Source organism: Kryptolebias marmoratus, linkage group LG8 (genome assembly GCF_001649575.2).
Source record: "Kryptolebias marmoratus isolate JLee-2015 linkage group LG8, ASM164957v2, whole genome shotgun sequence".
NCBI classification, from domain to species: domain Eukaryota; kingdom Metazoa; phylum Chordata; class Actinopteri; order Cyprinodontiformes; family Rivulidae; genus Kryptolebias; species Kryptolebias marmoratus.
The window spans coordinates 25696901-25713450 of record NC_051437.1 but is presented as its reverse complement, the minus strand read 5'-3'; the positions used below and the strand labels follow the sequence as shown (position 1 = coordinate 25713450).

At 35.2% G+C, this 16550-nt stretch overlaps 1 protein-coding gene across 2 annotated transcripts in view; it reads right to left on the bottom strand.

Annotated features, from left to right (window-relative positions):
• The window catches only part of chchd6a (coiled-coil-helix-coiled-coil-helix domain containing 6a), a 49725-nt gene that overhangs the window by 18729 nt on the left and 14446 nt on the right, over nt 1–16550 (bottom strand). For both annotated transcript variants that reach the window (XM_017411446.2, XM_017411447.2), the window contains 2 exons: nt 15108–15191; nt 6035–6105 (listed from right to left, as the gene is read on the bottom strand). In XM_017411446.2, the coding sequence (XP_017266935.1) occupies nt 6035–6105; nt 15108–15191 (155 nt within the window). The remainder of the gene's footprint in view (nt 1–6034; nt 6106–15107; nt 15192–16550) is intronic.

Genomic DNA, 16550 nt, shown 5'->3' with positions numbered 1-16550 from the left:
ATGCTACACCAAATTGAAGGTGAGGTTTTAAATCAACAGTATTAACTGAACCGCTAACAAAAATAAATAGCTTGTTGTTTTTTTGGGTTTTTTTTAGCTAAAAAGAAGTTAAAGCTGCATCCCTGTCAGTCTACTGAAGCGTGTATGGGGCTGTTTTTGTGAATGTGTGCGCATCAAACGTGTTTTAATGTGCGAGGAAGCAGTCATTTTAGGGAGAGTTGTCCTCACATCTCTGAGCAGAAAATAAAACAAAACATAAACAGCAAGATTAGTTGTTTAATTAACGGTGCTGTCCATTATATTTAATCTCCAGCGGGGAAGGCAGATGTGGGCGGAACACACAGGCCTCAGACTTCTGGACAACGCAGCTTACTAAAACAAAGACAGGCAGCGAAATAAAAGCAGAAAAATCTTGAAAATGGAAAAGACACAAAACACACCACAAACTAAAAAGCCTCTGGCACCAGTATATGACTGATAAGACGGACGCTTTTATTTCCTTTCAGCTTTGCTAAGAGTTAGGAGTGATGTTTTTGTGTTTTCCCTAATGGCTTTGGCTAAACATATGAAGCATTGTTTGTCCTATGCGCCATTTTATTTCTACAAAGACATGGTATCTGTACTGCGTTTAGGATAGTAAATAGAAAATCTTTTTAACATCTCATGGAAAGCAGCAAGATTCAAAACACTGAAAAAAATCTAATATTGTGAATCATTTTGGAATTAACAGCGTCTATCCACTAGGCACGTTTGGTTACAATCTTTGGCCTCTAGCCAAGTTTTTCTGTCTCAAAATGCAAAAGCAATAAAATGTTGAGTGAGATGGAGGAGGATGACTCGCTGTAGCGACCCCTGAAAAGGGAGCAGCCGAAAGAAAGGAAGAAGAAGAAAAAGAATGGTTAAATCTATAAAAAACATCCATATTTTGACACTGAATTATACCATTTTCCACTTATAAATGCTGATTTGTGACTTGTTTTGTAAAAAGTCACATTCACTTTTCTCTTTAAGATAAAATAAATATTATCCATGATTTTAATACAGAATGTTACATTTTGGTTTTGAGATTGTTGGACTTCTTCTTGTTTTATTTTTTTACCTACTTCATTATAACAATGTTTTCCCCTGTTCCAACTGACACCGCTTTGTTGTTTGTACCACTTTCAAGATCTGATATGTTGATGTTGTACTTTTATAAAATAATTGTGGTAATAAAAGGATCTGTAAATCTTTGCATTCTGAAATTTTTACATAGCATAAGTGAAACTCTGAAACTATATCCTTCATTGATTATTTTGTTTTCAAGAAATTTTGTTCTTTTTAGAAATAAACTAAAAATCTAATTTCTTTTATGTCTTTAAAAAAAAAAAAGAAAATGTCCCCTAAGTATTAAATAAACCCAAGAAAATGTAATATTTTAGACTTCTTTGTAAGAACCAAGATGTGCAAACTATTGGAGAGGTCCAATTATGAAAATACACTGTCAGGTAAACAGCTGCTGTCTTATCTACCGAGGCAGGAATTGACTTTTGACATAGCAGAGGCTCAGAATTCCTGACTAGACTGCTTTACCACTACTCGTCTGATTAATCCTGGTGCTGTGGTGAAAAAGAGAAAGGGAGAGATGTTAACAAGAGAGAGTGCAGGAAAGGTGAAGTAGAAAACAGCTAGAGAGAAAGGGTTGCTTCTTATCTTCAGCTTGTAGCTTGTATGCCTGCACCTTGACAGCTTTTCAATTGACTGAAGGTACACATGCTCTTCTCCCCTATCTTGTATCTGTACACTCCTTCAATCATCCTCCAGCATCCTTTCTTACTTATCACACCCACAACCAGGAAAAGAGGGTCCTCTATATACTAGTGCTTAGACCTCACTTTGTCTCTTGCAAACATAGACAAGGAAGGTAGCGCAGGTCACTACAGTGGCTAAGATAAATGGGCATGGTTTCAACAATACAAATCAATATCTTGACTTTTTTATTGTTACAGTGGTCACCAAAATGTGGGAATGTACCACTTTGCTGTCCAAAAATCTATTGCACTGTAAAATAAATAAAAATGCTATAAATCATCCAAGAGTGGAAAATTCTGCAACTGTACATAGCAGAAGTCATTTTATATTGGGCAGAAAAAAAAAATCAAAGTGTGTGATTATAAGACTTAAGATATTAATTACCTGAGTTCTCTTTTTAAACCAGTGCCATTAATTTAGGTGTTATTAGAAGCAGGATCAGTAGTACCGCAGTAATACTGCCATTCCAACAATTTGTAAACACTGATGAAATTTACTAAGTATTTCCTGTGTGAGTCTAAAATATGTTATTGATTACAGGATTAGTATGCATGTTTTGCTGTCAATACTAAACTAATATATTCTAAAACAAAAAACAACAAAAATGATAATATCTTAAAGAGACATATGCCTAAAGTTGAACATATTCGTGTCTTATACCTTCCTACTTACATTAGCTTTTAAGACAGATGTTTTATGTCTAAATATTTAAACTTCATACAAGATTCACAGAGAATTCAGGGAAAACAATGTAAACAATATAGTCCAATACATTTATGTTTTCTCAAAACCGTAAGTGACACCTTTGTCAGCATCCAACAAATTTTACCAAATAATAATACTCAACATCCTTCATGACAAACTTGCATTAACTTGGCTTCCATTTTCATCAAAACCAACGGGTTCCTACTGTTTACAACGCTCCTCCTTGAGCAAATTGAAAGTTCAGACCTACGTACATATTTGGTGTTTAACTGAGTGTGACCTCGCTGAACTAGGCATGTTTTTGACTGACTTTTCTCTGACAGCACAGCAACTACTGCAACTGCAGCAAGAAATCTTCTTTTAATTTGGATTCTGGACTCCACTTCCCAAGGTTTCCGGTCTTTTTGCTGAGCGATTGCTGCAAGATAGTATCCTTTGACACAAACTGGGAAACTATCTGACAAAAGTTGGCTATTAAGGTTGCTCGCCCACTACTGTAACAGACAGCCGGTCTAGTTAAAATGCCTTGGATGACGACCTGAGTGGTCTGACATGAGTTTCTGTCTTGCTTGTCTTGGCCTCATTCTGATACTTTAAACTTTGCAGAGGAGGTTGTCTTCCTTACACTCTGACATACAAAATGCATCTAGACTAAAAAATAATAAAACTGATACACTGATAATATCAGTTTTCCACCATTTCCATCAGATTAGAAGATGCAAAACACCTCCACTGTAATCACTGGTTAATAACAATTTTTGCAAAGTGGATGAAAACTGAATGAAAACGAAGGTTTATATGAAAACACTTGACCACATAAAGTTTTAAAACCTTTAAAAACATTGGTTACATTGGAAGGCTGAACAAGTTTGGGTAGTTTTCGTTGTACTCTTTAGTGAATTTGGTTTGCAGCATGATACAACATTCAATACAACTACAGGAATCAAGTCAAGTCAAAGAGGAATGTCTGGAGAAGTTACTGAGCTTGTTGCAACTCTGCTTCATTGATTTGAACATTTTAGAGTGTTACAAATTAGAGGCTTGCTCTCACCTTTATCCTTTTCATACATATATCCATTCACATGCCTGCAGACACGGACACCTAAGGTACCAGCAGCCATAGTTCCGTTTTTACGCCAACAGATTCCTACATGCAACAGGCGTTTGAAAAGGACACTGTCTGCAGCCTTTATATATAAAAAAACAACCTTCTTACTGCAAATTTCCATTAATCTACTTTCACATTACCAGCACATCACTTTTAATGTAGTGTTTTTCTTTTGGTTGTTTTGTTCATAATAAGTTGCAGAAAAGCCAAGTTAATAGTTTTAAAAAGCTTTTTGCACACTAAATCAAGCCAGGTCTTTCTTGATTTAATTTTTTTACTCCCCCTACACTCAAATTAAACACAAAATAACATTCTCATATAACCTTTTAGTACTTCTTTTGCTTTGGTGATTTTTATCATGTGAAAAAATGCTAAGGTTTAATAAGACACTGCAAAAAAGCTAGAGAATGTCCTTTTTAATTTCATGAATGTTGAATTAGAAAAAAGTAATTTTACTGTTTAATGTTTTATTACTGAGAAAAAAATAGCCAAGCTGTAATAAAATAAAATATCTTTGTAGCTCATGTGTTACATTATGTTACAACACAATGACCATGAGGGGGTTCTCATCGACTAAAATACAGAGAATTCTTTTAATAACTTACAAAATGTAATAAATTATATTAAACATAAACATTACAGAGCAGCTGTGCTACTTCACAAGACCAACTTTATGCAGTGTGGATTTTTATATCATCATGAGTGAAAAAGTGACAACATTTAAATGACCAACCATTTCTACATTATAGACTTCAGTAAAAAACAAAACAAAACAAAAAAAAAAAAATCCTACAATTTGTGTGCTTCTCCCATGTATAAACATTCTGGTGATTCTGAAAAAAATAGGCCATCCTTATATGAAAAGTATGGTAAACAAAAAGAGATGAAGCCAGTACAACGTGTATAAATAGTGCAATCTACATTATTTATTTGCATTGTTCTGGCTTCAAGGCATCCCAAAATGAATTGAGGTAGCAGCAATGTACAAATCTTTGTCTACTTGAAAACAGAATCATCAGATTTGTTGGTAATTGTAACAGAAGTTAACATTCATAAATCCTGAATTACACAAATATATTTTATGAGTTCATTTTATTTGTGATAAAAGTAATGCAAGTACAGGTTGGTCTCTACCACAAATACAGAGAATTTTATGGTAATTTATCTAAAAAAAAACCAAATCCTATATTTTTGTCCATGTTAAGAACTAAAAGGTTGCAAAATAGTTCACAGCTAAATGGTATAAATTTAGAAGCTAAAATACCTTGTTGTTCCCCAAACACTTAAAAAAAAAACGACTGAAAAAAATGAAAAGAAAAAACATCCTAGAATTTCCTGGATTTCAGGCTTAAAATAGATTATAGCAAGAATGAATTCCTAATCTGCTCTTTAAAAGTAACATATAATTTACTACAGAGATAGTGCCAAACGGGAAGTTAAGAACTTTCCTTCCACTATAGAAAACCCTCCTTTCTTTTTTAAACACAAGAATGAGAAACCAATTCAAACAAGACAAGGATTATAAAATCTAATATTTGACAAACAAAACTTACCTGGTTCATCATCACAGACCAAAAAGATATCGGGGGTCCTTTAAATATAACTACCAGGGTGGTCTTAGCTTCCCTACTGATTGAGCATACTGATTGTTACACTGATTATAGTAGGGTACTGTAAATGACTGTGCCATAAACAAAAAGTGAAGTTTTGTACCATTTGAAAGTGGTAGCTCTAAAATAACTTTAAAATTAAAGATAAAAACAATTCCCACATAACAACATGGACAAACTTCATTAATATAGAGTGAAAAATAATTCACAAGCCAAAAAGAAAAAAAAATCTGGCCTCAGGGATAAGAACTTACTATGTCTGCACTGATAAATGTTTGCAGTTTTTCTGCGGACTTCAGTGATTTCTGAGGACTCGCGTCATTTAGCAGCAAGTTAAGGTCTGGTCTCTACTGCCAATTAAATTTGTGTGTTATACAGTGTGCGGTGGCAATAATTAGATCTCTTTTTCCAGCTGTGGCTCATTATTAGTCCAGTGTGAGAAGTGAGGACGGCAAAACAGGCTATTGTTGATTTCAGTTTAATTAAAGCAACCAATTAAAACATTTATCACATAAGTCAGTTTGCTCCAGAGAGTGTTTGCATTTAACTGGTTAAAAATTAAGAACACTACCTCATGCTATTTATTAGTCTGCTATGTGCATGCAATTCAGTATGCACAAGTTGGTGAACCCCCAGGGTATAATATCTTCTTACTTTTGTAGCTACAAATTGGTTTGTGATTGCTAAAGTGGTATATGAGAATGAGAGTGAGCCTGTGTGTGAATATTTAGCAGACTATCCTTTCTGCAAAGTGTTTAAGTGAGGACTTTTTGAAAAGGTAGGAGGCATTTTGGCTGATTTGTTTGCACATGCATCTTACCTGATGTTTGCTTCTGTCTCAGAGGCAGCTTGGTGGAATTGTTCTTTGCTCTCCTTGAATCTTTCGAAATTCTAAAAATGAAAACAAAGAGAGACACAAACAATCATCATTAGTTTTACATTAATGCGTTTGGGCACCTTATCGTTTAGTCTACCCTTCTTGTTAGGGTTGCTGAATTATTTTGTCCTGTTTTATAAAGATAAAACTAACTGGACATTAAAAAACACTAATCAGACTAATTTTTCCATACCCATGTAGCTGGTTCTTTCTATAGCTTTCCCCTTACATACTGTTACCAGTACTTTTTATTTTTTTAACAACACTTTTATAACAGCAATTTTTGATGAAAATGGTCTACATCAGTGCATACATATAAACCTTTAAAACACTAAATTCATAACAGACTCACTCCTATCACAACTAGCCAACCTTTTGGTAACTCATATTTCATTCAGAGTCACTGTGAATCGTTTAAATAATCTGTTCCTTTATTTCCTTTCATTCCCTTTTTCTTTGTTTCTTGGTTTTAAAAACATTTTATTTTGTCTACTACAAACTCAAGGTAGCAACTCAAATGTTCAATCATAATTTCAACTCATCAGCATTGCTTAAAGTCAACTTTAGTTATCGGGGTTAAACTGAGGAGTTGTACAGTCATTCTGAAGGTTTTGTAAGTCCAGCCTGTAAAGCCAAACCTTAGCAGTGAAAAGCTGCATTACTCATAAATTTTTTAAGGAAATTGAGATTTCTGCCCTTGCAGCCTGCCTGGTAAAGACCAAAACTCATGAATGCAGGCAGTGATGTTATGATAAAACAAGCAGCTAATCCACAACAACTGCAGCCTCTCTTCTGTCGATCCCCCAAGATTAGGCCTTTCAGCATTTGGTATTCCCCCAAATATTTACTGAACAAACTGTACCAGCTCGGGAAGGAAGCAGGGGAAGAAAGAAAACAGAAAAAACATGAAAGACAGGAGAAAAACAAAAAATGAATTAAAGGTCTGGCATTCCTAGAAGGAATGCATATCACCCACCTTCTTTTATGTCATACTTTTGGACAAAGATCATTTCATGCTAAGAAAAGGCAGAGTTGTACCTGGTTTGGTTCTACTACCACATCAAATTTTAGCCCTATGGCATTTGATAGTGTTGTAAATACACTAAATACATTGACTAGAAATGCATAAAGAAATCTGTGGTAAGTTCAATATCTCAAATTTAAAATCAAACTTTATCCTTTACATCAATCCCAATACTTCAACTAACTATGAAATTTACCAATCTAAAGGAAACACCAATGTTTTTATAATTAAGTGCACATTTTAAATCTTAAACCTGTATTCATATGTTTAGCTTTAACTACTGAAATTCTTTTCAAATCTTTACATTTTAGTGCACCAACCTATTTTCACACAGGTGATATTAGACATTCTGGAATCAGGTGCAGAGCTTTGTGAATCTTCAGCAATTTTCTTTCATAGAAATGCTGCATATATGTACATATTTTCAGTCAAATCTACGAAGCTGTGGGCATGTATGGTTCCATTTTATGAATTCAAAGCACAGTTTGTCATCAATTAACTTAGACATGCCCTTAATCACACATTTGCATGTCAATGCATCTGTCAGCTCCAAGAAGCAGTGCAATTTCATCATTTATTTCACATCTGCAGGGTTCTACAGTCATTCCAAGAGAGCTGTCCTTACAAGAGACCTTCATGGGTAGGCATTTCAAATTCTTGTACCGATTAAATATTTTAACACATGTACCTCAGACATCTCATAATCATATATATTTTTAACATCCATTTTGAAAAGAATGTAATTAGTAAAATTGTCTGACTAAATTATTTTAATATTTTGGTTTTATTTCAGTTTATTTCATCATCTCTTATCAGTGTTTTCAGTCAATGAAGACATGAGTCTTCAGTGCGTATTTATTTTTGAACCCCATTTTATTTTTTCAAACTTATTTGTGTGAGTTAAAAAACAATGCGAGTGGTTTTTTTTTGGTCTCCAAAAAGTGTTTATACAGTGCACTGAGCCTCCGGTCTATCTGTGAATATTTTATCAAGAATGTAGCTCAATGAAAGCAGATACAGTACCACATTCTGGGAACACAATGTAAACTCAATGAGACTCATCTATATTTTATGGATCGGTACAAGCTTGTAAAAATTTTGGCTGCTCACACACTCCAGAATAAGTTAAACATCTCTCTAAGAGGTAATAACTGAACCCCATCCACAAACTGCAATGGGTCAATTAGATTGTTTTAACATAGATTTTGATATTTTACAGAAAGTGGAACAATTTGAGATGTCATAAGGACACTTAATTTAGGGGAACATACAGGGGCTCCGATCCAGCAGCTGTCATTGTTAGGATAAGTTCCTTTTTAAACTGAGACAAAACCCTCACTGTCCTCTCTCTCACTTGTCTTCAAAATATTTCCTCCACCCCCTACACAAACCTCGGCATACATTACAACTCGACTAATAACATTCTGAACGTTATGTTGCCAGTGCATTTTCAATGAGGCTTCAAATCTTCTGAACATTTTGCTCAAGTGAGGATAAAACATTTGTCCTTGTTGCTGAGTAGCAGTGTTGTTGCATTAAAAACAGAACACTCCAGCAGCATCCTTTCAGCTGCGAATAACCCTGAGAGAAATGCCACAGAAGAACTCACACCAATCAGAGACGTTCGGTTCTGTGAGCTACACTTTAAATTGGGCACATTAAAAAGTCCTTCTTTCAAGCCAAAACTCTTTTGAATTGTTTATATTTCCCTGACACTTCAGACTAAGACAAGCCAGTAAAGTGATTCTGAAACAAGGTTGCATTACACTAGTGAGATACAACTTAAAAAACAGTCATCTCAATAACTGAATACGTGTATCTGCAATATTCTGAGTTGATAAAGTAAGACACAGTTATAGCACAGATTAGATGATTGCTAACAGGAGTAATCAAATAGTGAAGCATCATTTCACAGAATCTCATGTAACCCAACCTTTCCACAGCAGCTTGCTATGATGTAAGCACTACTTCATAGTAAGTATTAAAAAAATAGTTTACAGAATCTGCTTAAAATATGAGAAAAGAATCAAAACAGTTTTTTTCAGGTTTAATGATCTGTATTTTCACCACAACCTCTGACTTATACAGCTTATTAGATTACCATAGACTCAGACTTTGCAGATTTAACAATGTTAAAAGTTAAGATGGGTAGTGACATCAGCTGACTTTAAAATGGCCCAATTTCTGAACAGTAAAAATAAGAAAATTGTGATTCTCTTTCAGTGCCTGTACATTAATTGAACCTGCACACTCTTCATTAAAGTCAACAAACCGCCATGTTATTCAGTCTCATTTTCTGTCTGGGTATGAAATATGCGTTCAGTGTATTTTTGAACATGCAGTAAATCATAAACAAGTTCTCAATTCAATTGAAAAGAACTGAGGCGATGTGAAGCTAGAACCCTTTTCAGTTCGTTTGAAAACCTACAGTGCAAAAAACTTATAAAACTATTAGAAATAGAATAAAAGGATCCCTAAGAGAAAACCTAATGTTATTAATGAACTCCAAGCAAACAGCAAGAAGCATTTTCAATAAATGCAACAAAACCATGTTGACAGCGTCATGAAAATTTTATTTTGAAATATTTTAATATGTGGCTAGACATCTTAATGAATAAATGGTATGAGACAGAGTCAGAGGATACATAATACAATATACTGTGAACCCGACAAGTTTATCTTTCTTCATCTCAACAACTATTTGCTTACCACAAAAAGAATCCAACTTAGTTTGCTTTCCGTGATCTGCCAACATAATCAGCCTAAAAGTGCTCAAAAAGTTTGAACAAGAGAAAAACAAAACAGCATTACATGTTTGAGTGACAGGCAGCATTTGTACTAAACCTGTGTCACTGTCATCAACTACAACTAATAAGCCACCTGCAGCCTCTTAATTGCCTCTTAGATTTTTACTGCTACCTATTATGTTCACTCACCCTGTACTCCTTCCCCATTTTCACTGTTTCTATTGCATCTTTGTCCTCCTATGCTAAACGAGTCCAATCCACAGCTAGAATACCTGGCTTCAATATCTCAGAAGCCCCATGAAGTATAGACATTACTCTGTTGTTCTAATGGTTTCCATCTAGATCACGTAGGTGATTGTGTTTTTTGACATCTTTAAGAAACTGGACACTTGCTGGATAAGCATAGAACAAGCTAAGCAAAAACTAATAAGCATATTATTTGTAAAATGTTATCACAACCGGATACATCCAGGAAAACAGAGCTGATGTAGATGGTCAAGAAATGTTTAATATTTGAGCTGAGACAGCTGTACTTACATTTGTCAGTGATCAATAGCTATAATTTATTTCATTTTTATAAAATCCCTGGTTGTGACAGCTAGCAACAATTGTCTCCAGCTACCCACACATTTTTAACAGAGACAGAAACACATTTCTTAAACTTGATGCATGGAGGACAGGCATCAACTGGAAGTCTCAAAGCAATTAGGCATACTTATTTCCAGGTTGTTCCCCCCCCCCCCCAGGTAATTAAACATTCTGATTTTTGTAAAAAAAAACAAAAAAAAAAAACATTTTGAAACAACAACAACAACAAAAAAAACATTCTGCAGATTGGGATATACAGTTGAGCAGGCAGCTGAGGATTTTTCTCACCAAATGCCACAACATAAACAAATGTGTGAACATCACATAAGAGAATGCATAGTTACTTGCTAAACCTGAAAATAAAGTTAAATTTTTGCAGCTTTTACAAACACGAGTCTTCAGAAGAAAATAAAAAAAATACGCAGTCTCTGTCTTTTTCACTCACAAACACACACTCTTTGATCCACCTGTATGAGGAGCTGTCTTTAAACCCACACACACCCACTTCTTCCAAGTTTGACCTGACTATGGCAGCAGCATTCTCTGAACAACACAAACGAGAGTTTCTCATATGACCCTGACCTCTGTGTGGGCCCGTGTGTGTGCGTGAAATGTGTCATTATTTCTTTTTCTATGTCCCATGTGTTCGTACTGTGTGTTCTAATGCACACTATGTACTCCAACCCATGTAAACACGTTTTTTTAGTTAAAAAAATAAAAGCATGGGTCAGTTACTGGTTTAAGGTAATAATCATGTTTCTGCAATGACTTCGGAAAGTGCTGAAAAAACAGACAGCTTTTACTTCGACACCAGAAGGTAAAATACTGATAAGATTTTAAACTCTGAAAGACCAGTATGTACCACTGTTTTTTAAAAGATAAGGCTGTCGACAAGTTTTACCTCCAATTATTTTGATGTTACTGTGTCTTTTTGTCTTTAAGTTCAGTTTATTTTGTATGTTTACTCTTGTGTGAAAACAAAAGTATTATATTTTGTTTAGACATCAAAATTAAATAAGTTATTCAATTTTAAGTTGTTTTTTTTTTTAAATAAAATGACAGTGCACATTAAGCTTTACTTTTAAAAGTTAAAATAGCTTACCAAAACCTGTACGTAAACAGTTCCATTTTTTAGGTTGTAAGTTTTAAACAAATAAAGAAAAGACTTGCTTATTACTAGTTGTAATATCAGATTTTACTAGATATCAGATTTGTATAGATCGTAGATCTGTATCAGTATATCTAGTTGGGTTATTTAATGACCACATATCTGGAAAATTGCACACCATGCAGAAAAAGGTAATATATACCTTTTTGTCATCAGCCAAGGGTTTCTTTAAACCAACATTTACCACTAAGCCCACAGATATTTGTCAAAATTAATTTAAAATTGTTTTTTGTCTCACAGTGATTTCACATGGATATTCCACATTTTAATAAAAGTTGCTCTTGGAATCCCACGGTGGGTGTTTACCATCGTTGAGGAATGCATAAGTACTTCTTTTGCTCGGGAAAAATAATGAGGCAACAGAAATGTCAACCACAACTCTGCAATGTTTAGTACCATTAACTTATTATGAAACTCCTATCTTCATCTCCAGATGGGTCCAGCCTCAGTGGAAGTGCTACTAACAAGCTAAACTAATAAGCAGATCCGAAGCCCTTGGTGCAGCATATTGAGCAGATAGCTTTTTACAGGATGAAAGCGTTAAACTTTGACTTGGTGTACATAAGGCTCAGAGGAGATGCATTTCCATAAGAAAGTGCAACACAGCAGAAAAGTGAAGTTTTAATATGGTACTCTTGGGGGGGCACTTGAGTTTTGATCAAAACACCAGAATATCTCCATCTTGTCAGGATCACACAAACATGCATTATGTCGTCAGTGTGGGTGTGTATGTTAAAATATATATTTATAAGAATGTGTATGAGAGTGCAGCTGTGTGAGTCAGGTTGTGGGGACATAATTTTGTTTACACATTCATACTGAAAGGGGACGATAAATCCGAGGAGCGTAAATCACCAAATTTCATTCCAAAGACATGATTTAAGGTTAGTACAAGGGTAATGGAAATGGTTAGAGTAGGTCTCCAGGAAATAAATGCAAGTTAATGTAATGTCCTCTCAAGTGATGGAAGCACAAGAGTGTGCAGGTGTGTATGCCTTCTTATACAAGTTTTCAACCTCTGTGTTTGGCCTGAAATAAAAGTACTGCCATTGGCTTGATTTGGAATAAAGCAGCGCATGTGTGTTTAGTGTGCAGATATTTCGAGTGCACTACACAGAGGCCTCGCTGACAGCCCCGTCAAGCAACCTGTCAGACTTGGAGGAGGATTATTATCTCCTTCTGTATGCTCCGTTTCCACAAGCTTCAAAATATGCTCAATTATGACAGGAACGTGTGTGAAAGAGTCAGAAGACAGCAAGACCGCCAGTGAGGAAAAAAGAGCAAAAAAGACAAAAGAGGAATTAGTCACATTATTATAAGGTGCATGGAACTAACAAAAGTATGCCTCCGTGTTAAATTTATACTGATTTTCTTGTGTATTGTTGACAGTTTTTGAGAACGGAGACAGGTATGCTTCTGTCTGATAAATAATTCAACAAGTAGATGTCTATACTGCCAGTGTCTGGTACCCTCAATTTGAATCCTTGAATATTAAATGAAACCAAAATATATATTTTTTTTTAGAATTGTCCAGTGATTTCTGGGCATCAAGAAAATTCGGAGCAGTCAAGCACACGTGGGCTTTCTGTAGCTTCTGAAGCTGTCTGCAAACACACTGAGCCCTGAGATAGATACATGAGTCTGCCTATACTGGCCATGTGGGCCTGAATACACAGTATCTATGCAAATAATATCTCAGTCTATGTTACACACACACACTTGTCCACACAGAGAGGTCTGTCTGCAAACATCCTGAGCTCAACAGTAAACACAGCTTGTGCCACCCGTATGCCAGCCTGCCAGCCTTCGACTCACTCTCCAAACCCAACCTGTTACTAATGAGATGAACACAAATAGCCACTCATATGACACCAGGACCTGTGTGTAAGTCTGTCCCATATATGTGAGAAATCTACTCATCCAAAAAAAACAGCATTTAGGCTGGCCACTTGAAATTTCAATTATTTCATGATTTAACTCCTAATCAGTTTTGTTCTTCTTTAACTAGACAATTAAATAAATATTTTTGAGAACCAACTTCTGGACAAATCAATTCTAGCTCCTCAAATCCCTGTTCTGAAATGCCTTTAAGCAAATTGTTTCTATGGCTTGGAATATATATGTTTGAATATATGAGTGTGTAAATGGCTGCATGTGTAAAAATGTCTGAAACAGGGGAAAACTTCATCCTTATAAAAGTAAAAATAAGTAAGTGCAGTCAATTTACACTTTCTCATCAGCAGAGAGCCTAACAGGGCAGGATTTGACATGCCCAGTTTCCAAAATCCTAAACTTCAGACTTAGCCAAACAGAAAAAAAACCTTTTGCTTGAATCACTGATTCCAACCACTTATTTTAGTCTTTCACAACTTTCACACACATTGCACACAGTCACACAGTTTTATAAAATAGAGGAAAGTTTACTCAGAACTTTGCTTTGGATTTTCTTTTTTAATCTTCTAATAGCAATTATTAAAAAAAGAAGAAAAACACCAACCAAATGCAGCGTAAGTACAGAAAGGGAGAATGAAAAGCTTTGCAGTGTGACTGAGTGTGAAGTCTACCACATGAGGGCAGAGACTGTAACTCTGTCATCATGACACTAATGTTACGGTTACCCCCCGTGGCTCCATCTACTCCATCCACTCCCTGTGCAGGACGGGCTTGAATTAGCCATGGTAAACACAATGCTTAGATTTTACACATAATGTCCTTTAAAGGTCTTCTCCATTTGAAAAATAGAGGACAGCTTCCCCCAGAGAGCCTGTGGTAAAGGTTCTCTGCATGGCGCCTGGTGAGACTGAGACTTAACTTGAAACCACACCTTTTCTACCTGGCAAATGTCAAACAGATGAAAGGAAATAGAAGGTCTTGTAAAGGCTCTCCAGAGATGCTTGGATTGGCTTGAATCTTTGCTGCTTGTTGAATCACAGTGGATAGACCCCAGGGAGAGGTTTCTTTTGTGCACACTTTACTTGGACCCCCATTACGTTGAACAAACTGGCTCAGTGTTACTTTATATATGTGTGTTATTTTTATTTAAAGATTTGATATTATTTAATACCAATATTTGCATTCTATTTATGTATACAATACCCAGTAACTTTGTATAACTTAGAAAAAAAGATTGTTAAAGATAGTCGAGAAGTCATGTGTCCAAAGAGGGAGAAGAAAGCTGACCATTAATTTTTTTCTCAAGGTGTGGACCAGACTGTTCCAGCCATTAATGTCCCAACTTTCCCATAGTGAGAGTTACAAAAGGCCAGTCTATCACAGCGCTGCTGCAGAAAAAATCCGCACAAGTCCTGCAGATTTGTTTTGCAAGCACACATGTATGTATTTAAGACCAAAAATAAGTGTTTTTAGGTTTGCTTTAATTTGGCTAAACTTATGTTTGCATGCATGTATGCATCTATAGCTTAGTTCTGAGCACAGCAGCTCTAGGACTCTTTGAAAGTGTGAGTGTGTGGGTCTGGGTAAATGCTGTACCCTTTTTTCCAGCTGTGCAAGCTGCTCCTTGTAGAAGGCATCCAGAGATTTCAGCTGCAAGTCTTTCTTCTGTAGCTGCTGAACCTACAAGTCACACACACACACACACACACAGGGCAGTCGATTAAAGTAACAGTAAAGGTCAGACAGTTTTCTTAAATTTGACTGAAATTAGAAGAATATTTGAGAATTAATTTAATGTTCATGGTGTGTTTTCCATGCTGACACCTTCAGTGGGATTGACAGAGGCAATAGAAAATGAGAGAGCGAGACAGATGGTGGGTGGAAAGATGGTTAAAATGTGGTTTAAAAAGACCTGTTTTTCCCCCAGATTCTGTACAGGGCATTCCACAATAATTTCACATAATTTATCAGAATACCTGGAATAAAGTTGTAAATTGCATGAATTGCTCGAGGCCATAGTTCATCAGATTCTGTTTTTTGGTTGTTGCAGAGAAAGATGAGTATAATTCCACAAAAGGAGAGAAAAAAGTGGCCAGACAAACTGCCAAGACAAAGCAAGAAACAATGTGTAAATCACTCAAAAGCAAGTGAGACTAAATTTGAAAGATGAAACTGAAAGAGGAGTTATATCACAGAACATCTTGCTTTTATTTTGCACATGTATATATATATTTTTTTACTTAAAGTCAACATTGTTAACTTTAATTTGACTGCTGGCTTAACATATTTTAATTAAGTTTTTTATTTATTTATTTCCTCAAATGCTAGAACGCCTCAGTTTTAAAGTGTTTCAAGTTTCTGTAACGTTCTAATTAATTCAAGGTCTGCATTAAATTGATTAAATTGATATGTGTTCAATATACACATCAGACTTTGAACACAACTGTACACATATTCAGTACAAAGAAAGAACGCACCACATACATAAAGTCGTAATCTTAAAGTTAAGCATTCTCTTTTCAACACCTTTCTTCCACCTATAAGTGAATCTATACCCATCTAATATACTCATCCATGTGTAAAAAGTATGCCACACACCTTGTTGCACTGAATACTTATACATTGATTAATAAGAACATGGATGCAACAGGGTGAAAGAATGCTGACAAACACACAGGAAGGCTTAACACTGAGTGAAAGGAAAAAAAATGTGTTGGGATGGAGAAACATAAAAACGATGAACACAACATGCAACAAGATCCATAAAAAAGGTTGTTTTTTGAAGATAAATTGATATAAAAAATAAAACCTAAGTTTTCAAATGTAAGCTACAAAGACACGACTGAAATTTGTACTGCAGATGTAATGAGACAAACATAAAAAAGGTGGAAAACTATTTCAAAACAAGACGACAAGGTCAAACAAAGAAGTGCATAAAAGCAATGGAAAGATGAAGATGTGATAGGGAATGTAAAAATGTAAAAAACAGGTGAAAAAATAGGGGAGTAAAATTAAAAATTAAAGAAATTATATACATGA